Source organism: Crinia signifera, chromosome 11, assembly GCF_055691185.1.
Source record: "Crinia signifera chromosome 11, ASM5569118v1, whole genome shotgun sequence".
In the NCBI taxonomy this organism is placed as follows: Eukaryota; Metazoa; Chordata; class Amphibia; order Anura; family Myobatrachidae; genus Crinia; species Crinia signifera.
The window spans coordinates 50,493,719-50,518,450 of NC_139227.1; the positions used below are offsets into that span (position 1 = coordinate 50,493,719).

The 24,732-nt window shown below is 48.8% G+C and overlaps 2 protein-coding genes across 5 annotated transcripts in view; one reads left to right on the plus strand and one right to left on the minus strand.

Moving 5' to 3' along the window:
- VPS9D1 (VPS9 domain containing 1) overlaps positions 1-17,963 on the minus strand; it is a 48,161-nt gene extending 30,198 nt beyond the window's left edge. The window contains exons 1-6 of one of the 2 annotated variants that reach the window (XM_083164325.1): positions 17,527-17,963; positions 4,020-4,164; positions 3,098-3,170; positions 2,193-2,282; positions 637-889; positions 444-555 (exon numbers count right to left, since the gene is read on the minus strand). In XM_083164325.1, the coding sequence (XP_083020451.1) occupies positions 444-555; positions 637-889; positions 2,193-2,282; positions 3,098-3,170; positions 4,020-4,082 (591 nt within the window). In that variant the 5' untranslated portion in view covers positions 4,083-4,164; positions 17,527-17,963. The remainder of the gene's footprint in view (positions 1-443; positions 556-636; positions 890-2,192; positions 2,283-3,097; positions 3,171-4,019; positions 4,165-17,526) is intronic. The other variant, XM_083164324.1, reaches the window with a different exon arrangement.
- Positions 17,964-20,039: 2,076 nt separating this feature from the next.
- ZNF276 (zinc finger protein 276) overlaps positions 20,040-24,732 on the plus strand; it is a 29,834-nt gene continuing 25,141 nt past the window's right edge. Inside the window, exons 1-4 of one of the 3 annotated variants that reach the window (XM_083164075.1) lie at positions 20,040-20,277; positions 20,815-21,124; positions 21,704-21,747; positions 23,046-23,459. In XM_083164075.1, the coding sequence (XP_083020201.1) occupies positions 20,181-20,277; positions 20,815-21,124; positions 21,704-21,747; positions 23,046-23,459 (865 nt within the window). In that variant the 5' untranslated portion in view covers positions 20,040-20,180. The remainder of the gene's footprint in view (positions 20,278-20,814; positions 21,125-21,703; positions 21,748-23,045; positions 23,460-24,732) is intronic. The other 2 variants (XM_083164074.1, XM_083164073.1) reach the window with 2 other exon arrangements.

Consider the following 24,732-nt stretch of genomic DNA (forward strand, 5'->3'; position numbering starts at 1 on the left):
AGTTTTCTGTGCTGCGCTTTTCAAATCTGCTGTGTCGGACACTGGACTTAAAGGGGCAATAACAATCACTGCAAAACATTCCTAGATTTGTAATCACTACGACTCGGATTCTGATTTGAAAGTAAACAAAAAAAAAAAAAGTAAATGTACACCTGGGTAACATCGTGCAGCGCTGCAGGGGGGGAGATGTGCAGGGAGTTTTAGATTTCAGGGGGGTGTTTCCAAACTAAAGTAAAAATAAAAAGGTTTAACCTGCACATAAACAACAGAACAGTTTGCTCCCTTGTGTGGCAAGATGGTTTGTTCGGGATACAAAGTTACTTTTTTTTTAAGGTTTTAGCTATAGACAGGTGAACGTAAATCAGCATCATCTTCACCCCTCATCTACACCTGTCCGCTTCTACCATGTAGCACCCTAGAGTTCCACTGTATAGATCACTTGCCAGGGATGTTTTCTGAGATGCCTGCCTGGGGTTTAGTCTGGCCAGCCGGACCTCGTATGCTGCTCTAAGCTTCTGGTTCTCTATGGAGGCCTCCTCCAGGGGTGTAAGCTCCCTGTGGATAGAGTGTAGACACCACCGGTGAATGGTCTGTTCTCGGCCAATGAGAAGATGAATCGGACGGCAGATGACTCACTTTCTGTAGCTCTGAGCCTCGGCTGCACGGAGCATTTGGAAAACGTCTGGACTCGGAAAAGAGTCAAGCTTCTGCACCTCGTCTGAGCAAGCTCTACGGTGACCCCACACACGACCAGAGGCAGGGCGAGACTTTATGGAGGTAGATGATGTAGTGGTAGCAGGTGCAGTGTTAGGAACGTCAGTAGTGGGTGGCGGAGCAGGAACTTCAGCGACATGGTTCTTCAGCGACATTAAGTCCACATCAGTTTTACCTGCAACAGGGATCACACAGCACAACATGAATATAGAACACACACAGAACATTAGGGTGTGTCGCTTAACCTGATCATAAAATACAGACTGGAGGCCAATTATAACACATCTTATAGTTTCACCATCATACAGTAACTTCCGGCTTTGGGCAGTATTCAATGCTCCCATTTCGCTTTTTTTGGTAAGAATGGCAGTCCTCTCACCAAAAATGTTCCTCGCCCTATTCACTGCTCCAGGTTCGCAAAACATAAACAGACAGCTTTGCCCTGTTCGCCGATTGGTCATCGCCGTTGTTCACAGTTGTTTTCTTGTGGGAAATTTGGTGTATCTCGCCATTTGTGTATTCAATGTTAAAATGGAGAGTGCTGCTTTCTTTTTTTTTGGCTTTCCTCTCCGTTTTGCTCTCGGCATCTTTTTTAGGTGAACTAAACTTACGTACTAAATAAATGTTTTGATTTTGGTGTCTAAAAGTCCTTTTTTTATTATTTGAAGGATCTATATTATTTTTTTTTTCTTTAGAAGCGCAACATTAATATATTTTTATGGTCATTCCCCCCCACCATGATGCATATGTTTCTCACTGTATATTCTACCTATGATTCACCTCAGTTATCACCAATGATTCATCTCTTCTACCTCACTCCTTTGTTTGGGGATACACAGCTTTTTACACATTAGCTGCTTTGGAATTGTTTTTTAGGCTAATTTGCATTTTTCTGCATATCTCTGCAATATTGGAACACTGCATACAAATGGAGCCAGTAACTCCTCATACGCTGCATTGGTCAATGCTCGCCCTCAGGGGCGGCGAGCAGCTGCACGTTGAATAGGGTGAGAAGGAGGAATGTCGAGGGGTTGAAAAAAGGGAGAATGTACTGCGAACGAAAAATGGAGAACTCTGTGTCCCGGTCACCGGAGCATTGAATAAACCCCTTTGTATAAAGCTGTTGATCTGGTAAAATCCCAGCTAGATATTTAGCGGTTGTGATGTTACTGTTGCTTGGGACGTGGATCACAAGTACATATTTTAAAGTTTTATCTTCTTATAAGTTGTTCAGATGATTCAGATAAGGTTGTCAACAAAGGGGGGGATTTTCCTGCACACACCACACTTCCTATACATAATCCACTGCAGAACAGTGCAAAGACTTTTAAGAACATTACAAGTTTTTAATTATTTTCTATAGGCTGACCAGCCACTCAGGTCCCTGCTGTTATGTGAAGAGAAATACTGGAACATATTACCTGTGCTGTAGCAATTACATCATATCCTGCAGTCGCGAAAGCAGTGTCAGGACTTACCCAGTTTATCAGCTGTCGTCCGCGCCCTCTCCACACACTGCTCTGCCAGCTTCAGCATCTTGAGGGAGTCTGCGCTCAGAGCGTCACTCACTGCCAGGAAGAGGGGACATTTATTTGGCTCAGTCATATATAATTTAAAGAGGAGAATGGGGGCAGCAGGAAGCCACATACTGAGAGTTATATATTGGGACAAGCAGGGTCTCCAGCAGCACAGAGTATATCAGGAGATGAGTGATGTATCAGTGAGGACAGGGCTGCATGTGACAGTGGCAGTGACATGATGCGAGGTGGGGAATGGAGGCAGCAATAAGCCACAGACTGATAGTTATATAGTGGGAGGAGCAGGGTCCCCAGCAGCACAAAGTATATCAGGAGATGAGTGATGTATCAGTAAAGACAGAGCTGCATGTGACAGGGGTAGTGACATGATGAGAGGAGGGGACATGTGGGACATGTTAAAGCGCTAGGATTCCCAATACATAAGTCGACACAAAGGTAAAATTATTGTTATTATTATATATATATATATATATATATATATATATATATATATATATATATATATATATATATATATATATATATATATATATATATATATAGCGCCACAAGGGTTCTGCAGCGTCTAACAATACAAGCAAAATACAAATAACAAATGCAGTTCAAGAAAATTTAGGACAAGTACATGGTAAGTATTGAGCGTTGCATCAGGGAAAAGGAGACTAAAGCATTTTTTTGGGGGGTGGCAGAGATATATAACAAAATCACATGAGGAGAGAGGACCTGCTGGTGAGAGCTTACATGTAATGTTCTCTCATTGTCACACATGATCACAGGGCAGCGCAGAACTATTGAGGTGTAGGACATATGTAGAACATGACCGGTTATTGGGAACATGGCATTACCTTTGTGCTCGGCTTCCTCAGCCAGGACTTGGGAGATAAAATTCACACTCCTCAAATATCCCACATAGGCTTCCTATAGAAAGCAGAGAGTTCAGTTTAGCTTATATATGTCCAGAAAGCTTTAGGGTACATTTATTAAGGTGAGAGTTCACTAAAGTGAGGGTGTTGCCTCCAGCAATAAATCACATGGCGGCTGACATTTCTCTTGTACAATCTGGAAACTATACCTAGAAAGAGGTGGGAGCCCTCATCATTGCCTGATTGTGCAGTGTCTCTGTACTAAGCCTTGGTTTGAGAGATAAAATACCTGTCAATCAGTTCCTAACTGCCATGTTACAGGGTGTTTGAAAAATGACAGGAGCTGATTGGCTTGCACTTTATCTCTCTCCAATGTGCAGTATATAGATACACAATACCCCAGAGGCACTCATATGTCATACTTTATCTCTCTCCAAGGTGTAGTATATAGATACACAATGAGCCTTATTCAGGTTAATTTGCTCAGACACACATTCGCAAGCAGACGAGTGAACAGCACCCACACGACCAGCGAAGGCACGCCTCTAAGCGGACATCCAGTCACTCTGCGGGTGTTTCACATGCCACAGCACGAATGCGCTCGCAAGTCATTTACAACCCATTAACCGATTACCCTCATTTCATGGCGCTTATTGGTTTCAATAAATTAATAGCCTCCCCAAATTATTATAATATATATATATATATATATATATATATATATATATACACACACACACACATATATATATATATATTATATATTATATATATATATCTATATATATACACACATACACACGTCCCAGATGGCCGCACTCCCAATAACCAGTCGTTTGAATAACGTTTCGAGGCTTTATCAGACTCAATGTGAAACAAACAAACATGTTATATTTATACTTACAATCCACCACCGCACAGCCCTCCGGGCGCGGGAGCAATCGCCGGCGTCTACCGCTTCCGTCATCACTGGGCGCCGTATCACGTCACCACGCTCAGGCGTAGAGTGCAATTGAGTTCACTTCGGTTTATCCTTATCGATCACATTCCTGCAACAATTAGACGTGGTGACAGGTCCCTTAAACTCATGCGGTGTGAAACAGCATGGATTCACCGTCTGGGTACTTTATCTCCACGGGGGCTTAATGAACATCTGGGCCTCCGTTGTTTCCTCTAATCTATGCTATTTTGACTGCATGCATTGATTTGCTTTATATTTTTTCAATTAACTTACAGCTATGCATTGCAATTGACCAGTATGTTATTGCTATACTTGTATGCCCTATATAATTATTTGCTTTATCGTGTAGTCATTTACAGTCTCTCTGCTTCAGTTATGATTTCTGTACTTACGCTGTTTTTAAAGTTTATTGACTCTTTCACGTTTGAGGTTATGCTAGTAAATGTACGTGTCTGTTTACAGATCACCGTGGTAACGGAGCCGCCGGGACGTCGGACCGCCTCTACGCCTGAGCGTGGTGACGTGATATGGCGCCCAGTAATGACGGAAGCGGAAGACGCCGGCGATTGCTCCTGCGCCCGGAGGGCTGTGTGGTGGTGGATTGTAAGTATAAATAGAACATGTTTGTTTGTTTCACATTGAGTCTGATGAAGAGGCAATAAAGCCTCGAAACGTTATTCAAACGACCTGAGTTCTGACTGGTTATTGGGAGTGCGGCCATCTGGGACGTATACTGGGTACCCACACTGGGGATACTTTGGACCGGCACCCTTAAAGTTATTTCTTCGGCGGTGTTGCTGCTTCTACCACAAAGAGATATATATATATATATATATATATATATATATAGATAGATAGATAGATAGATAGATAGCAAGGTGTGTGTTGACCTGGCACTCCCCCAGCTGGTCAGGGACCCAGGTGCCTTCCGGAACAATTGTGCAGGAGTAAGCAAAGAACCAGACAGCGGCACTCTGGGAATTTTCAAAAACGTATATTAGTGCAAAAATAGCATACCAGCGTTTCGGGGCATAAGGTACCCCTTTGTCAAGGTGAACTGCACTGTTCACCTTGACAAAGGGGTTCCTTATGCCCCGAAACGTTGGTATGCTATTTTTGCACTAATATACGTTTTTGAAAATTCCCAGAGTGCCGCTGTCTGCTTCTTTGCTTACTCCTATATATATAGATATATATAGATATATACATACATACATACATACATACATACATAGACACAGGTCTGGTAGTTCGGCACTGCTGCTGACCACAAATAGATTCCGTGGTGCCTTCCTTAGAGATAACTATACATTGGGTTCCTTATGTGCCGACCAAACAGCTCCAATAAGGCAGGCGGCACTCCAACAGTGAAAGTTCAAAGAAAATTAATTTATTTCAAGTTGCCATATGCCTACGTTTCAAGACTTTCGTCTTTTTATCAGGGCGTACAAAACAATTATAAAGTGCTGTAGTGTAATGCTGCTTTCAGACCGCATCTCTGGCTTTGACCCTGTATTTGGAAACGTTTCCAAAAACGGGTCTGCCAGATAAAACCCCTTTCACACCGCAGCACTTAAACGGTATATTACCGTTTAAGTGCCGATTTTTTGACACTGGCAGACCCGTTTTTGGAAACTTTCCAAATACAGGGTCAAAGCCAGTGCAGCCTTCAGCCCTCCCCTCCGTGCAGCCCCCCCCCCCTCGCGCGCGTGTCGACGCCCCCGCGCATGTCGACGCCCCCGCGCGTGTCGGCGCCCCCCCCCCCCCCCCGTGTCGACTTACCCCGTGCCGGTACCTCCGTTGTGGATCCCGGCACTGCAGCTCAGTATGCTCGGAAAGCACTTATGAAAAAAGTGTCTTCCAGAAAATGGCTGCCCCATAGGAAACCCAGTTTAAAAAAACTGTCTTTCGTATGGGGGCAGCCATTTTCTGAAAGACACTTTTTTCATAAGTGCTTTCCGAGCATACTGAGCTGCAGTGCCGGGAACCACAACGGAGATACCGGCACGGGGTAAGTCGACACGGGGGGGCGCCGACACGCGCGGGGGGGGGGGGTCGACACGCGCGCGGGGGGTGTCGACACGCGCGCGGGGGGCTCCAGTGCTGTGAATACTTAATGAGCGCTCATTAAGTATTCCCTGTGCTGAATTTAGGACCCAGCTCATTGGCTGGGTCCTAAATACCGTTTCAGAACCGATTTTGATCCTAAAATACCGGTTCTGAAACGGGTAGGACCCTGCATTTTAACCGGTTAGAAAAAACGTTTTTTTCTAACCGGTTAAGTGGTCCTGCACCTTTCAGACCGCACACATTACCGTTTTAAAACGGTAAAAAAACGGCAATATACCGTTTTTAAAGTGCGGTCTGAAAGGGCTATTATAGAGCGCCCAGTTATTATAATTTCAGTCTTTCCTTATTCCACATACCCATAGACAAATTTCGGTACTTGTGTAGTTTCACGGCGCCAGCATGGCATAGCTCGGCACACTATCTAAAATAAAGGAACTTAACTCCATGCCAACGTGGATAGTTCATACCCCCACTATCCACGTTGGCATGGAGTTGATTTTAGATAGCGTGGTGAACGTAGCGAGCCACTGAGCCCGCAGCGTGGGCGAGCAAAGCGAGCCCCGCATGCTGGGGCCGTGAAACTACACAAGTACCCAAATTTCTTAGATATAAAACATTTATTAAAAAAAACAGACAATAAAACAGGCATTTCATGGTAGTTCCTTGTCAGAGGATTAATTTTCTCAGATAATGGTGAAAACACGTACCCAACGTGTTTCGTCTCACTACGAGACTTCATCAGGTGTGTGAATTTTTGTTATATAAATATTTTACAATCTTTGTGGGACTCCTAGTGATTCAAATGAAAAAGCCTTCTTGCTATATATATATTATTGTTTGTGAAAAATCAATTATTTCACTAAAAAAAATCAGTGTAGTCTGGCTGTAATAGAGCATCTTTAAAATCACTATTAATGGATATTTCTTCCTAAATGCTTTCACTCACTTCTTTGAAATAGTACATAATGAGTGCCAATCCAAATTAGGCTATAATATCATACTGATATTTAATTCTGCCAATAGTGCTCCACATATATGGGGATCCAAAAAAACTATAAGAAACGGACTCTCAGTTTATCCTCAGGGCAGGGCAGGGCTCGACAAATACCGGGAGACCAGATTTTTTGCAGGGAGGGAGGAAGCAGAATCTGGTTGTCAGCAGACCGACCACCCGTCTCCCCCCTCCTTTCAGGCCAGCGGCAGCACAGTCCCCGACCGCCCGCCCCCTCCCTGTGTTCGCAGCGGCGGCAGCAGAACACACATTTTTAAATACACTTGGTCCTGACTCCTGCAGCAGCCAATAAAAGTCCCCAGCGCCGCCGCTGCCCCATCCAATCACTACAGGGCGGCCTGACCTTCCTTCCCTGCGTCATCCTGACAGACGCCGGACACCGAGTCCCCGCAGAGCCGCTGCACCTCCTGAATCTCCCGCTGTGTGGACCAGGGAGAGAGACAGCGGCTACTACCCACTTCTCAAACAGGGGTCTTTGCCCCGGCCCTGCAGCCACACCTCCATCATGCAACCCCTGGGCAAAAGGGCAAGTTACACCTGGAATCAAGCATGCAACCCGTACCAATGAGCATGTAGGCACTTATGTGACATAACATGTACTAAGCGTTACAACGGTGGTATTAACTGTAATGGGCATGGCAGTGTTTTGTAGACTGTGTAATGGATATTATGGTGTGTGGCATAATGTGTAATGGGCATTATGGCATGTGGAATTACATGTAATGGGTGTGTGACATGTGTAATAGGCATTGTATTGTACATTTTTTCCCAAGCCTTAGGCAAGCACTGCCCCTATTTTTAGTTTGACTGGCTCCTACACTTTCATGCTGGCTCCTAGATATAAAAAAATTGTCAAGCCCTGCTCAAAGGGATGGTGTCATGACCACCATGTCTGCTACCCGTTCCCTCTGTGCTGTCCCTAGCCCCAAGACCTCTGACTGTTTATCTCCTGCCCTGGCGCTCACCTCCACTGCTGGTCCCCATGCTGGTGGAATGCATGCTGTCGCGCTGTCATCTCCGGGTGACAGCGGTGGTGTGTGTTCCTGTGCCAGGCGGGCTCTGGGTGGCGTGAGACATAAACCGCCATGATGGATCTGTGTCAGGTCAGGCCTCTGGCTGGACACGCCGCTACAGCGCATCCACGCACAATCACCGCCGGCTGGTTTCCGTCACCATCACTGGCGGCGGCCATCTTTTGGGATCCTTTAGCCTATGCTGCGCGGCTCCATTCAGTGAAAACCAATCACTGCGCAGCTGAGCTTACCCTTCAAATACTGACTTGCCGGGCAAGACCGGCAGTCAGTACAATGATGTCTACCCATATGCATCATTGATCCTTCCTGGCTGTCTGTAGTTTATGCTACAGTTCCTGCACCTTCGGTGAAGTCTTCCTTCAGTCCTGCTGATCGTTTCACTGCTTGCACCATATCATGACGGAACCCTCTGCCGCCTACACGGATAGGACAAGGTTAACCCTCCAAAGGGGAAATACCTTCTTCTGCATTCCTGACGGTTAATCTCTGTGGTCATCCCTGGTTCTGCAGCCACCATCCTACTCAGCATTCCTTCGGACTTCATCATCCAATCCAATCTTCCAATCATCCAATCCTCATCCCATCATCCAATCCTCATCCAATCATCCAATTCTTCAACCAATCATCGAATCCTCACCCAATCATCCAATTCTTCAACCAATCATCCAATGCTCAACCAATTCTTCTTCCAATCATCCAATTCTTCTTCCAATCATCCAATTCTTCTTCCAATCATCCAATTCCTATCCAATCATCCAATTCCTATCCAATCATCCAATTCCTATCCAATCATCCAATTCTTCAACCAATCCTTCAACCCTCATTCAATCATCCAATTCTTCAATCAATCATCCAATCTTGCAGTTGTTTAATTATTCAATTACCAATCATCTTCACAGTTCTTCCATAAAGTATTGTATATAATTGACTTTATCATTTATCAGAAGCTACAGTTTTATTATTGTGTAATCATTCATATCCTGTACCGCAGTATCTTCATTAAATAAGGTTTATTTTATTCAAGTGCCTCACTCCCTTCTGTTGTTAATGCAACAACCTTATATCAAAGCACCCAGCCTCCGTTACACTCCAGCTGGTGCTTCACGGAACGTAACAGATGGAATATCACTTGTTCTTAGGTGATTTCATTCAAAGCAAGAAGAGTGACCACTACTGGTTAGGCAGTGCTTGGGTGCTCCTCAGTGTACAAAGTGCAAGTGATCACTTGCAATTCATCGCTCCCCCTGTCTGAATGCACAGGGGAGCGAAGGGACCTGAATAAGACCCTAAAGCTGGGTATACACTCAGGGATCCCTGGCACTGCAATATTGTTCACTATATTGGCGGTGCCGTGGGAGAACGATATAGTGCATACACACTGGCCAATATCGGTCAGTGACATCACCACCTCTCCACTCCGTACATGCTCATGATATTGTCAGATTGAGCTGCATGTGGAGACAACAGGGAGGTCATTAACTATGTGCGGGAGCACGCATCGTTAACAATATAACAGAGCAATTTGCACTATATCTTTAACAATATCATCCATATTGTTAACGATCACCCAGTGTGTACCCAGCTTTAGAGCAACCATTACGAAGTGTTCCAATTATCCTTATCTCCAATGGGAATGTTCTATAGTGATCCCTCTAGGATCAGGGCAAGGCAGGGTGGAGGGGGAAAGAGGGAAGCTTGAGCTTAGCAGCCAGCTGACGTTACTAATGTGGGCGGGCCTGGGCCGCTGACCTCACTTTTGCGGTCGTGCCCAGCACCTACAGAGGTGCTGGGCTTCCCCACAAGTCAATGTAAATAGATGCTGTGCGCATGCGCCTGGTATCTACTCATGCTGAGGCAGGGGGGCCACCGGCCCAGCTGTTTTAGCAGGGCGCTGCTAAACGGGCAGCGTGTGTTTGCCCTTTGAAAAATGAGGCAGGATGTGGCACCCTGCTAAAACAGCCTAGTGTGCACACTATTGGTAAGTAATATTACTTATGGGCCTTTATTCAGATCTGATCCCAGTACAAATTTGTTTGGAAAATGGGCAAACCCATGTGCACTGCAGGTGGGGCAGATGTAACATGTGCAGAGAGTTAGATTTGTGTGAGTTATTTTGTTTCTGTGCAGGGTAAATACTGACTGAATTATTTTTACACTGCAATTTAGATTTCAGTTTCAACACACCCCACCCAAATTTAACTCTCTCTGCACATTTTACATCTGCCCCACCTGCAGTGCACATGGTTTTTCCCATTTTCCAAACAAATGTGTACTGCAATCAGATCTGAATAAGGGCCATAGTGTTAATTGTAGCACCCTGCACCTTCCTCTTACCTGCCTGGGGTGCCGCTCTTTGCTGTGGAGCTTCTAGCACTGAAATACAGACCACAGTGGACTAGAAGCATCAAAGCATCAAAGCAAAATGCAACACCCCCAGGCAGGAAGGAGGAACTACAAGGTGCAGGGTGCTAGAATAATCACAAACGTATATGCTATAATACAATTTATTATGTACAAATAATTTTATATATATATATATATATATATATATATATATAAAATATATATATTACACACACGCACTCACAATCAAGGCTTCTGATGTGTCTTCATATATCTAGCCTCACTTCGCCATGCAAGATGTGACGCCTAGTGCAACTGAGCTGTTTGTATATTTTATGACTTGTTGTCTTAGTCACAATGGAATGTGATCATTGGATAGACAGCAACTAGTTTTTAAAGCATTAGGTCAACATGCATGAAGGTCGACACAAGCATTAGGTCGACATGGGGGTTTTCCCTTTTTTTGTCCCGAATGTCGACAAAGTCAACATGGTCACTAAAATGTAGCACCGCTGCACTCGCCATGCTTCGGGCATGTTTTTTTTCTCCCACCACACCCTAGTGGATGGTAGGGCATGAAATTCCGCCAGCCGCCACATGTCGGTTTAAAAAAAAAACATGAAAAACCTTTTGACTGTCGACCTTCCCCAGGTTGACCTAATGCTTGTGTTGACCTTCAGTCATGTCGACCTAATGCTTGTAGACCCGACCCAGTGACCGTATCCCGTCACAATATATTGTGACTTCACCAGAATGCACAGATTAATTTGGTATGCGACACATATCTATGGGCGACGTAGTCTGTGTACAGAACACAACAGACTTTGGCCACTGCATTGTAGCACTTGGTATACAGGACACAGTGTCCCATATCCCATATATGCAACAGAATTTACTGCGCTATATAAGAAACTGTATAAGAATCACTGCGCAGCTGAGCTTACCCTTCAAATACTGACTTGCCGGGCAAGACCGGCAGTCAGTACAATGATGTCTACCCATATGCATCATTGATCCTTCCTGGCTGTCTGTAGTTTATGCTACAGTTCCTGCACCTTCGGTGAAGTCTTCCTTCAGTCCTGCTGATCGTTTCACTGCTTGCACCATATCATGACGGAACCCTCTGCCGCCTACATGGATAGGACAAGGTTAACCCTCCAAAGGGGAAATACCTTCTTCTGCATTCCTGACGGTTAATCTCTGTGGTCATCCCTGGTTCTGCAGCCACGATCCTACTCAACATTCCTTCGGACTTCATCATCCAATCCAATCATCCAATTCTTCAACCAATCATCGAATCCTCATCCCATCATCCAATCCTCATCCAATTCTTCAACCAATCATCGAATCCTCACCCAATCATCCAATTCTTCAACCAATCATCCAATGCTCAACCAATTCTTCTTCCAATCATCCAATTCTTCTTCCAATCATCCAATTCCTATCCAATCATCAAATTCCTATCCAATCATCAAATTCCTATCCAATCATCAAATTCCTATCCAATCATCAAATTCCTATCCAATCATCAAATTCCTATACAATCATCAAATTCCTATCCAATTCTTCAACCAATCGTTCAACCCTCATTCAATCATCCAATTCTTCAATCAATCATCCAATCTTGCAGTTGTTTAATTATTCAATTACCAATCATCTTCACAGTTCTTCCATAAAGTATTGTATATTATTGACTTTATCATTTATCAGAAGCAACAGTTTTATTATTGTGTAATCATTCATATCCTGTACCGCAGTATCTTCATTAAATAAGGTTTATTTTATTCAAGTGCCTCACTCCCTTCTGTTGTTAATGCAACAACCTTATATCAAAGCACACAGCCTCCGTTACACTCCAGCTGGTGCTTCACGGAACGTAACAGATGGAATATCACTTGTTCTTAGGTGATTTCATTCAAAGCAAGAAGAGTGACCACTCCTGGTTAGGCAGTGCTTGGGTGCTCCTCAGTGTACAAAGTGCAAGTGATCACTTGCAATTCATCGCTCCCCCCATCTGAATGCACAGGGGAGCGAAGGGACCTGAATAAGACCCTAAAGCTGGGTATACACTCAGGGATCCCTGGCACTGCAATATTGTTCACTATATTGGCGGTGCCATGGGAGAACGATATAGTGCATACACACTGGCCAATATCGGTCAGTGACGTCACCACCTCTCCACTCCGTACATGCTCATGATATTGTCAGATTGAGCTGCATGTGGAGACAACAGGGAGGTCATTAACTATGTGCGGGAGCACGCATCGTTAACAATATAACAGAGCAATTTGCACTATATCTTTAACAATATCATCCATATCGTTAAGGCCCCCATACACTAGCCGATTTTGGTCAGATTTCGGCCAGATCAGTCGGATCTGGGCGAAATCGGACCAAAATCGGCTAGTTTTGATGTCCCCTCAGATCCGATGCGCGGTCCCGTGCGCATCGGATCTGCGTCGGGTGGTCGGACCTGCTGCACGTCCGACCACCCGACTTGGGACCTAGTGGGGCAGCGGTGAAGGGAGCGGGGGACGCTGCGGGACGCTGGGTACGCTGGGTACGCAGCGGCTGCGCTGTGGGTGACACAGGCGGCATAGAGCCGGGCAGGGGGAGCCGGGAGCTGTCAGCACTGAATAAAAAAAAAAAGCCCATACAATGAATGGGCGGCCTGTGATTGGCTGAGCGCTCTCTCAGCCAGTCAGCAATTGGCTGAGAGAGCGCTCAGCCAATCACAGGCTGCCCATTCATTGTATAGGCTTTTTTTCTAGCACTGACAGCTCCCGGCTCCCTCTGCACGGCTCTATGTGCCGCCTGTGTCTCTATGTGCCGCCTGTGTCCCCCGCAGCGTCCCCAGCCCCCCCTGCTCCCACCAGCAGCCCTGCTCTGAAGGCCCCCCCCCCCCTGCCCCCCCGGTTTTTTACATGTGATAAATCGAGACGATTTATCACATGTAAAAAATGGCACATCAAGTGCCAATCTAATCAAGCTCCCCTGGGGAGCAGCCGGGGAAGCTCAGGGGCGACTTGTCCTAAGGACAAGTCGCCCTAGTGTATGGGGGCCTTTAACGATCACACAGTGTGTACCCAGCTTTAGAGCATTCATTACGAAGTGTTCCAATTATCATTATCTCCAATGGGAATGTTTTATAGTGATCCCTCTAGGATCAGGGCAAGGCAGGGTGGAGGGGGAAAGAGGGAAGCTTGAGCTTAGCAGCCAGCTGACGTTACTAATGTGGGCGGGCCTGGGCGGCTGACCTCACTGTTGCGGACGTGCCCAGCACCTACAGAGGTGCTGGGCTTCCCCACAAGTCAATGTAAATAGATGCTGTGCGCATGCGCCTGGTATCTACTCATGCTGAGGCAGGGGGGCCACCGGCCCAGCTGTTTTAGCAGGGCGCTGCTAAACGGGCAGCGTGTGTTTGCCCTTTGAAAAATGAGGCAGGATTTGGCACCCTGCTAAAACAGCCTAGTGTGCACACTATTGGTAAGTAATATTACTTATGGGCCTTTATTCAGATCTGATCCCAGTACAAATTTGTTTGGAAAATGGGCAAACCCATGTGCACTGCAGGTGGGGCAGATGTAACATGTGCAGAGAGAGTTAGATTTGTGTGAGTTATTTTGTTTCTGTGCAGGGTAAATACTGACTGAATTATTTTTACACTGCAATTTAGATTTCAGTTTCAACACACCCCACCCAAATTTAACTCTCTCTGCACATGTTACATCTGCCCCACCTGCAGTGCACATGGTTTTTCTCATTTTCCAAACAAATGTGTACTGCAATCAGATCTGAATAAGGGCCATAGTGTTAATTGTAGCACCCTGCACCTTCCTCTTACCTGCCTGGGGTGCCGCTCTTTGCTGTGGAGCTTCTAGCACTGAAATACAGACCACAGTGGACTAGAAGCATCAAAGCAAAATGCAACACCCCCAGGCAGGAAGGAGGAACTACAAGGTGCAGGGTGCTAGAATAATCACAAACGTATATGCTATAATACAATTTATTATGTACAAATAATTTTATATATATATATTACACAAATGCACTCACAATCAAGGCTTCTGATGTGTCTTCATATATCTAGCCTCACTTCGCCATGCAAGATGTGACGCCTAGTGCAACTGAGCTGTTTGTATATTTTATGACTTGTTGTCTTAGTCACAATGGAATGTGATCATTGGATAGACAGCAACTAGTTTTTAAAGCCTTAGGTCGACATGCATGAAGGTCGACACAAGCATTAGGTCGACATGGGGGTTTTCACTTTTTTTGTCCCGAATGTCGACAAAGTCAACATGGTCACTAAAATGTAGCACCGCTGCACTCGCCATGCTTCGGGCATGTTTTTTTTCTCCCACCACACCCTAGTGGATGGTAGGGCATGAAATTCCGCCAGCCGCCACATGTCGGTTTAAAAAAAAACATGAAAAACCTTTTGACTGTCGACCTTCCCCAGGTTGACCTAATGCTTGTGTTGACCTTCAGTCATGTCGACCTAATGCTTGTAGACCCGACCCAGTGACCGTATCCCGTCACAATATATTGTGACTTCACCAGAATGCACAGATTAATTTGGTATGCGACACATATCTATGGGCGACGTAGTCTGTGTACAGAACACAACAGACTTTGGCCACTGCATTGTAGCACTTGGTATACAGGACACAGTGTCCCATATCCCATATATGCAACAGAATTTACTGCGCTATATAAGAAACTGTGGTACTTGTGGATTATCACGGCTCCCATCGCATGCCATATATAGTGGCATGCGATGGCATGCGATTTTTGCAGTTTTTTACCTTTTTTTTTTTCAAAATCGCATGCGATTTGATCGCATGCCTTTTTTTAACAGAAAAGCATCCAAATGCATTGAAATTAGTATCAAACATGTTCAATGGCCCCCAAATGTCATTTTTGAGGCTGTACCACCCCCACTATCAACGCAAACCCGAAGCGTGGCGAGCGTAGCGAGCCCGCGAGGGGCGGCGGTACGCGTCCTACGACCTTTTCATACCCCCACTATCCACGTCAGCGTGGAGTTGAGAATAGAAAGTGTGGCGAGCGCAGCGAGCCACCGAGCCCGAAGCGTGGCGAGCGCAGCGAGCCCCGCGTGGGGACGCGGACACCTCTGAAGCCCGCGAGGGGACGCGTATACCTGTGAAGGTATCCGTGTTCGCTCGCCACACTTTCTATTCTGAACTCCACGCCGACGTGGATAGTGGGGGTATGAAAAGGTCGTAGGACGCATACCGCCGCGTTGATAGTGGGGGTGGTACAGCCTCAAAAATGACATTTGGGGGCCATTGAACATGTTTGATACTAATTTCAATGCATTTGGATGCTTTTCTGTAAAAAACGCATGCGATGCGATCGCATACGATGCGATTTTTTACTATGCGATGCACATCGTGGGAGCCGTGATTATCCACAAGTACCGAAACTGTTAATAAAGAAATAAAAGCAAATGAATCAGTGAAGACTCGTGAAGCAGTTTTGTTGTCTCAATTTGCGTCTAAAATGCACATTCACACAAAAAGACGCTTAGTGCAGAGGTGAACAGGAACAGAGGCCACACTGACACTCCTCACATCCCATCCGCCGCCCTGACACCCCTCACATACCATCCGCCGCCCTGACACCCCTCACATCCCATCCGCCGCCCTGACACCCCTCACATCCCATCCACCATGCCGACACCCCTCTCATCCCATCCACTGTGTCGACACCCCTCACATCCCATCCACCGTGCCGACACCCCTCACATCCCATCCACCGTGCAAACACCCCTCACATCCCATCCACCGTGCCGACACCCCTCACATCCCATCCACCGTGTCGACACCCCTCACATCCCATCCACCGTGTCGACACCCCTCACATCCCATCCACCGTGCCGACACCCTCACATCCCATCCACCGTGCCGACACCCCTCACATCCCATCCACCTTGCCGACACCCCTCACATCCCATCCACCGTGCCGACACCCCTCACATCCCATCCACCGTGCCAACACCCATCACATCCCATCCGCCGCGCCAACACCCCTCACATACCATGCGCCAACACCCCTCACATCCAATCCGCCACCCTGACACCCCTCACATCCCATCCGCCACCCTGACACCCTCATATCACATCCGCCGCCCTGACACCATCATATCCCATCCGCCACCCTGACTCCCCTCACATCCCATCTGCTGCGCTGACACCCCTCACATCCCATCTGCTGCGCTGACACCCCTCACATCCCATCTGCTGCCATGACACCCCTCACATCCCATCTGCTGCCATGACACCCCTCACATCCCATCTGCTGCCATGACACCCCTCACATCCCATCTGCCGCCCTGGCACCCTCACATCCCATCTGCTGCCATGACACCCCTCACATCTGCAGAGCTGACACCCCTCATATCCGATTCACCGCCTGACACGCCTCACATCCCATCTGCTGCGGTGAAACGCATCACATCCCACCTGCTGCGCTGACACCCCATATATCCCATCTGCCATGCTGACACCACTCAAATCCCATCCGCCGCCCTGACACCCTCACATCCCATCCACCGCCCTGACACCCCTCACATTCCATCTGCTGCGCTGACACCCCTCACATCTCATCCACTGACACCCCTTACATCCCATTCACCGCCCTGACACCCCTCACATCCCATCTGCTGTGCTGACACCCCTCACATCCCATTCGCCGCCCTGACACCCCTCACATCTCATCGGCGCCCTGACACTCCTCACATCCCATCCACCGCCTGACACCCCTCACATCCCATCCGCCGCTATGACACCCCTCACATCCCATCCGCCGCTATGACACCCCTCACATCCAATCCACCGCCCTGACACCCCTCACATCTCATCGGTGCCCTGACACCCCTTATGTCACATCTCCCATCCTGACATTCCTTATATCACATCTGCTACCCGGACATAAAAAAATCACACTGAGTGACCACCTCTCTTACCCGGTGCCGGTTGCCAGTGTCCATCTGGATAGCTCTGTTTGCCAGCTGCATGGCTCTCTGCAACGGCCTCAGGGATCCGTCCCCGGCTAGAGAAGCCATGATCACTGGGACGGGAAATGACAGCAAGAACACATTACGCGGAACGTACGTGCCGGAGCCATGAGCACACCCGGAGCGTAAACACGGTGACACCGCAGCCAGAGCAGCCACAGAGACGGGGGAGACGCCCACAGCGCCCCTGCTGGCCTTTGCGTGTAATGCCGACTGCTAACAGCGCCACTGCCGGACAGTGCGTGTACAGTCCGTCAATCAGTCAGGCGTCAGTGAGGAGTCAGTGTGGCCAGAAAAGATTGCACCTGTGCACCAGTTAGGTGGTCTGGGAAACGTGATGGACAGTAATGACTACACCTGTGCACCAGTTAGTTGGTATGGGAAACATGACAGTAATGCAGGGTTGCCTACCTGACCCTCTCTTTCAGAAAATGCTCTGTTCCTGGGCTTCCCTAGTAATATATGATTGCCAGCACCTGTGGTGAAACATCTTTCTTATCAAATTACCTGGCTCCCCACAGGTGATGGCAATCATAAATTACCAGGGAAGGCCAGGAACAGAGCATTTTCTCCCTGAAGGAGAGGGTCAGGTAGACAACCCTGCAGTAATGACTACACCTGTGCACCAGCTAGGTGGTCTGGGAAACATGACCGTTTAATAACTACACCTGTGCACCAGTTAGGTGGTATGGGAAACGCATACCTCCCAACTCTGGCCGCACGAGGTGCGGGACATTGCACACACCCAAGGTGCGCAATTGGAATTTGGGGGGGGGGGGGGGGGGGCGGCCTAGAATCAAGGAGGCGTGGTCTATACTTGTGACACTTCCGTGAGGCCATGCCCCCATTTTTGACACTGTGGGTGCATGGCTTGCGTCGCTGTGAGCTGCTGAGCATGCCCCCAACCCCTCTGGCTGCAAAAATAGACGCTGTGCATATGCGCACAATGTGACAGGGAGAGGGCTCCCAACTGCCCCCCCCCCCCGGGACACTGCTGCCCCGGGTGGGCCATGGGAACATCCCAAAAAGCTGTGCACCAGCTAGGTGGACTGTGAAATGTGTCATAGTTCCATACCTCCCAACAGTTCAGCGGGACAGTCCCAATTATCAGGGCCTGTCCCGCTGTCCCACCCGCGGGCGGCAGTGTCCCGCGGTGAGGGGGGGCTGTTGGGAGTCCCCCCTGTCGGCTGCTAAGCAGCGGGGAATAAACGCTGTGCGCATGCGCACAGCGTCTATTCCCGCAGCCAGGGGGCTGGGGGCATGGCTAGAGGCTCACAGAGCCTCTGGGTCATACCCCCATAGCGGCAAAATGGGGGCGTGACCTCGCGGGAGAGCCGCAAGTATAGGCCACGCCCCCAAAATTAGGCCACACACCCCAAAATTTCCGGCGTGCCTCCGGCGCGCAGCAGCTGCGTCCCACATCGAGCTCGGCAGAAGTTGGGAGGTATGTAGTTCCATAGTAAGTAAGGCTGAAAAAAGACTTGCGTCCATCTAGTTCAACCTAGGATGTTATAAAAGATTATCCATTGCTGTATAGTGTGTTCTGATATTTTAAAGGCAGATTATATTTCTCATTTGTACCCATGGATATTTTTAACCAATAAGTGTTTGTCCAACCTTATTTTGAACGTATTTATAGTGTCTGCCGACACCACCTCTCCAGGAAGATTAAAAAGGTTGTGTTTATATGTCATCCTTAGGTCCAGTGGCGTAGCTAAGTTTTGGGCACCGCCCATGCAAACCCCCCCCCCCCCCCCAATCCCCCGCAGCCTTACCTTTCGCGCTGGTCCCGTCGGCTCCGTTCTTCTGTTGAGGACCACCACAAAATGGCCACCCCCATACAGCAGACAGTTTCAGAGAACTGTGTGCTATATGGGGGCGGCTATTTTGTGGTCCTCAGCAGAAGAACGGAGCCGCCGGGACCAGCGAGATAGGTAAGTCTGCTGGGGATTGGATTGGGGGGGGGGGGGGTGTAACTATAGCACCGCAGCCCCCGGCGCCCCCAAATGCACAGCGCCCCGCCACGGTGGCGGGGGCTGCGGTGCTATAGTTACACCGCTGCTTAGGTCCAATTATGAGGTGAGGGACAGAATTCACCTCTGTTATCCACATTTTTAAAAACGGGAAGCCACAAGCACTGATTTTGCCTATTACATTGACCATAAATAATTTGAATCGGTTATGGAAAACCAAATAGAGGCACCTCTGCAAGTGCTCCGAGGCACCCCAGGGAGCCTAGGCGCACAGTTTGGGAACCACTGCACTAGGGTATGGAGGCAGAATACAATGGTGTGCCTACCAAAGCGAAGAACCGTTTCCGAAGCATGGTGAGTGGAGGCATACAAAAACCTCATGTCGACCTTTTGGCTGTCGACCTTTAGCTTGTGTCGACCTTCCAACCCTGTCGACCTTAGCCATGTCGACCATCAGTGGTCGACCCAATGCCTGGTGCAAGGACACAGCCGCCTGCAGTTCCCGATCCGGCCGCCAGGGGCAGACATGTCTACCAGTCCTCCTCCTAGTTCCCATAGCTGCCGCTGCTGACCTGAGGCCTCGGGCTGAATGGCGGCTCCCAGGCTCCCGCTGGGGGTTGAGGCCGCGGGATGAAGCGGGACAGGCGCGGCCAGAGCACGGCCTGTCATCGGAGGACGTCACGGAGCGCCTCTAAAGAGCCTTCGCCGACCTTGGAGCCAGCAGCAGGTGAGAGCCATAGAGCGAGCGCCCTCAGTAACTTTCCCTGGGAACTCCCGGCGGGCTGGGCGCTGCAGCAGAGCAGGCTCTGCCTAGATGTGGGCTTTATGTGCAGAGCAGGGTGTGCAGCAGCTGGGTGTTTAATGTGCAGAGCTGGGTGGACAGCAGAGCAGGCTTCATGTGCAGAGCAGGTTCTGCAGCAGCTGATGACTTCATTTGCAGAGCAGGGTGTGCAGCAGCTGGGTGCTGCAGCAAAGCAGGCTCTGCACAGATGTAGGCTTCATGTGTAGAGCAGGGTGTGCAGTAGCGGGCGGCTTAATGTGCAGAGCAGGGTGTGCGGAGCAGGTGGGGGCTTCACGTGCAGAGCGGCTGTGGGCTTCATGTGCAGAGCAGTTGGAGGCTTTATGTGCAGACTGCAGAGCAGGGTGTGCAGGAGCTGTGGGATGCTGAACATGTTGGCGGGATGCAGCATGTGGAACGCCCCACCCTACTAACATGCGGTACCCCTAATACAGATGAATGTGACTTCTATTTATTTCCGTTCAGGTATTGGCAGACCCTTAAGCACTGGTTATTGCCGGCTGTGCCATGGGAAGTTCTCCTCCCGCAGCCTGCGGCAGGCCTTCGGCAAGGTACCGGTTACCTGTCGGAACACAGACAAGCAGAGACGCACAGACCAGGTTTTCTTTGCAGACTTTCATCAGCTGGTTGGAGTGTCGGTCCTCCAGGATCCCGGGCTGCCCCAGTTTGTGTGCAAGGACTGCCACGCTCAGTTCTACAAGTGTCGCAGCGTGCTACGGACCTTTATCCAAAGAGTCAACATCTCTCCCACCACCCCACACAGCCACATGATAGGGTGGGTAACGCTCAGGTGATGGGATGGGTGGGTAACAGGTGGGTAACGTATCAGTCACGTGATGGTGTTAGTATTGGCATCGGGGGAATTTTATGAGTTTGCAGCTTACTGAGCCAACCTGTATCAGCCACTAAGTCAGAGATGCCTGTAACTCTATATGGAGGAATTTTCACATTTAGGGGGTTATTCAGACCTGATCGCTGCTGTGCAAAATTGCAGAGCCCTGCGTTCAGGTATACACCGCCCTGTATGAGCCTCCAATTTGCTGAGAACGGCTTGTGAAAATGAGTTGGGTCAGCGATTAGCTGCACATCCATTGAATGAATTGTGTGTGTAGTCTGTGCATAGCTCAGGACTTACTGGTGCAATAACAGCAGTCGGATCAGGCCCAGAGCTGGGCACGCCTGCGTTTTCCCTGACACTCCCAGAAAACGTCCGGGTGATGCCCACAAACGTCCTTTCACTGGGAGTAGTGCGATCTATGCAGTGACAACGGGAGGTTTGGGGTGAAGGATGTAATTTATATGTGTACCCATAATGCTCAGCGCTTCTCATGGATGTGATATTGTGTTTCTTCAGCAGAATGAACAATCCAGAAGGTGTCGTCACAGGTCCGTTTTCAGGTGAGAGGGCTGGGGAACACTGCACAGGAGCAGCCTCCAAATACATCCCTTATGTCAGGGGTGTCAAACTCCAAATTCATCGGGGGGCCGCATCAGCAGTTTGGTCACCCTCAAAGGGCCGGTTGTATCTGTAGGTCCCCCTGTATAATTATAATGCCATGACACCACAGGCTGCTCCCCCTGTATAATATAAAATGAATGCCATGACACCACAGACTGCTCCCCCTGTATAATAATAATGCCATGACACCACAGACTGCTCCCCCTGTATAATCTAATAAAAGTAATGCCATGACACATAAATGATTATACAGGAGGAGCAGCCTGTGGTGTCATGGCATTATTATTATTATTATACACAGGGACACCTCAGGAAACAGCAGATATATATATATATATTTTTTATTGTGAGTGTGATCCTCATCCTCACTTACTGTTTCTCCGTCTGTCCTGCAGCTGCTGCGGCTTCCAGCTTTTCTTCACTGCTTGCTGCGGCCACACTGTCCCCGACTCCCGGTCCAGCTTCCCTGCCTGCTCCTACTTCTCTACAGACGCATGGGCGGGCGGCGTCATCGTCATGACGTCCCCACCCAGTGTCTGTCACTGCCGGGCATCAGAGGGAACAGGCGGCCGGGCCCTCCTCCACGTAGCCGTGGAGGCCGGCGGCCATGTTTCTGTAGCCGCATACCTATGTGCCTACAGGAACATGGCCGCCGACAGTGGAGGAACAGGTAAGGCGGCCGCGGTGGGTGGATGAGAGGTGGTGGCCTAGGCAGGAGCTGGGACACACTGCCCTGCGTGCTATCTCCTCGCGCGGGCCACATGACGAGGGCTGGATTTGGCCCGCGGGCCTTGTGTTTGACACCCTTGCTTTATGTGATCATTATTACAGCCGAACCATGACCTGCCTCAATCGCTCTTGTGTGTGAGATACAGAAGTACATGCCCCGCATAACTAACTGCAAACATCGGATACTGTTCATTTCACCACGCCGTTTACCATGGTGCGTCTAGCACACTCTGGTCTGTATTTTAGCACTGAGCTACAGACCAGAGTGTGCTAGAAGCACCAAAGCCGAGAGCGACACCCCCAGGCAGGAATGAGGAACTGCAAGGGCTGTGACCGGTGCAGGCTGCTAGAATGAACACTAATTTGGAATGTTTATATAAAGCAGCTGATTGTCTCTGAAATATTGCGTTATAATAACTCTATGTAGAGGTTACAAATCAGCAGAGCGAGGGGTGGGAAGTGTACCGTGTGCAGCTCTATACTGGCCTGACCCTGCTTGTATTTTCAGATCTGATCACCTCCAGCCCCGAATGCCTGCATAGCCTGGTAAGCTGGACCCATAGCCATGCTGGCGGCTGCTCCTCTGTGCCCAGCCTGCAGCGGGTACTTTCTGCCCAGTACTGTGGCATCATTCGGGCAGTGTGGGGATGCAGAGAGGGGCACGACTACATTATGGAAACAGACTCTGACTGCAGCACTCCTGATGCCCAACAAGATGCCGACTCTCCAAAGCCGCCCAGTGGTAACGGAATACACACAGTCGACACAGATGCCGACTCTCATCCCTTGGAATACAGCCAGCCCGAAACAATAGACACCGCCACTCCTCCTGCTACAGGCAATCCTCCTGCCCCGAGCAGGTCACCGGCTCAGCTCCTGGAGTCTGCCGCACCGCTGTGTCCTGAGCCGGACTCTGTGCATGGTGAGATATACAGTCCGCACTGCCTCCCGTGGTGTCCCTAACATAGAGAATTGCAGAATAAATCTGATTTCTGTATGTAGTGTAGGGATCCTGTGAGAGATGGTCTGTTACAGGTACATAAACCACTAGTAATCCTGCTGAAGTGGATGTTGTTGCACAGAGCAACCAATTAGATTTGAGTTTTCCTTTAGGAAATTCTGGATAATGAAAGCTAGAATGATTGGTTACTAGGGGCTACATCTTCACTAGCCCACATTATAACATGGGTATTTAGCATGCTGCCTTCCAGCGGTTAGGGAACTACAGAGCCCAGCATGCCCTGCCAAATTCTTGCTAATAGGGTGTGCTAAAACTGTGGCAGGGCATGCTGGAATGTGTGGTTCCACAGCAGCTAAAGGGCTGCATGTAAAAGGGATTGATAAATCTCCCCCTAGTAAGTCATTCCTAAGGTGCGCTTTACGCATTGAGGAGCAGCCAAAGGACTATTTCTCCTTCATCCACTAGGTGTCACTGGAGTTACACTAGGGCAGTGGTAGCCAACCCTAGCCCTCGAGAGCTACCAACAGTTCACATTTTCCAGACAACCTAGCTGCTGCACAGCTGCACTCATTAATCACTGACACATTTGAAAAGATACACAGATGGAGCTAATTAGCTCACTTGTGATTCTGTGAGGAGACCTGCAAAACATGCACTATTGGTAGCTCTCGAGGACCAGGGTTGGCTACCCCAGCACTAGGGAATAGAAGGCGACCACAGGGAGCATGGGCACTTTAAATATAAAATTAGTGTGGCTAACTCCTCCCCTTCTACTCCCCCCTCCCCCCAACCCCCCCTCCCCTCAGGCAGTCTTAATTTGTGCCCTATGGGAGCAGGTCAAACTTGGCTCACTCCTGGGCATTTGTATTTTTTTTAGCAAAGCAGCAAGTAGTTAATTTTTCATGAGGACAGGCAGATAGTTACTGCTACTATCTGCCTGCTACATGGGAAGCCTGCCGGAGGGAGCCGGCTGCTGCTACGGTTTGCGCCCGGCTCCCTGGCTGCAGAGACCACCATCTCTGGAGATGTAACGGGCGCCGCTCACCGAGGAGTGCGCCGCGATCCTCCCCCAGCCTAACCGCCGATGGCAGGCTGCAGCTCCTGTGAGTATACCCTGCCTCGCTGACTAGCAGTGGAGGTCAGGGCACAAACATGGTGGCAAATAGCAGAGGATTCTTTGAATCTGGCATCATTGGAGAAGGAGCTGCCGGGTGGGGGGCGGAGCTACCACGTG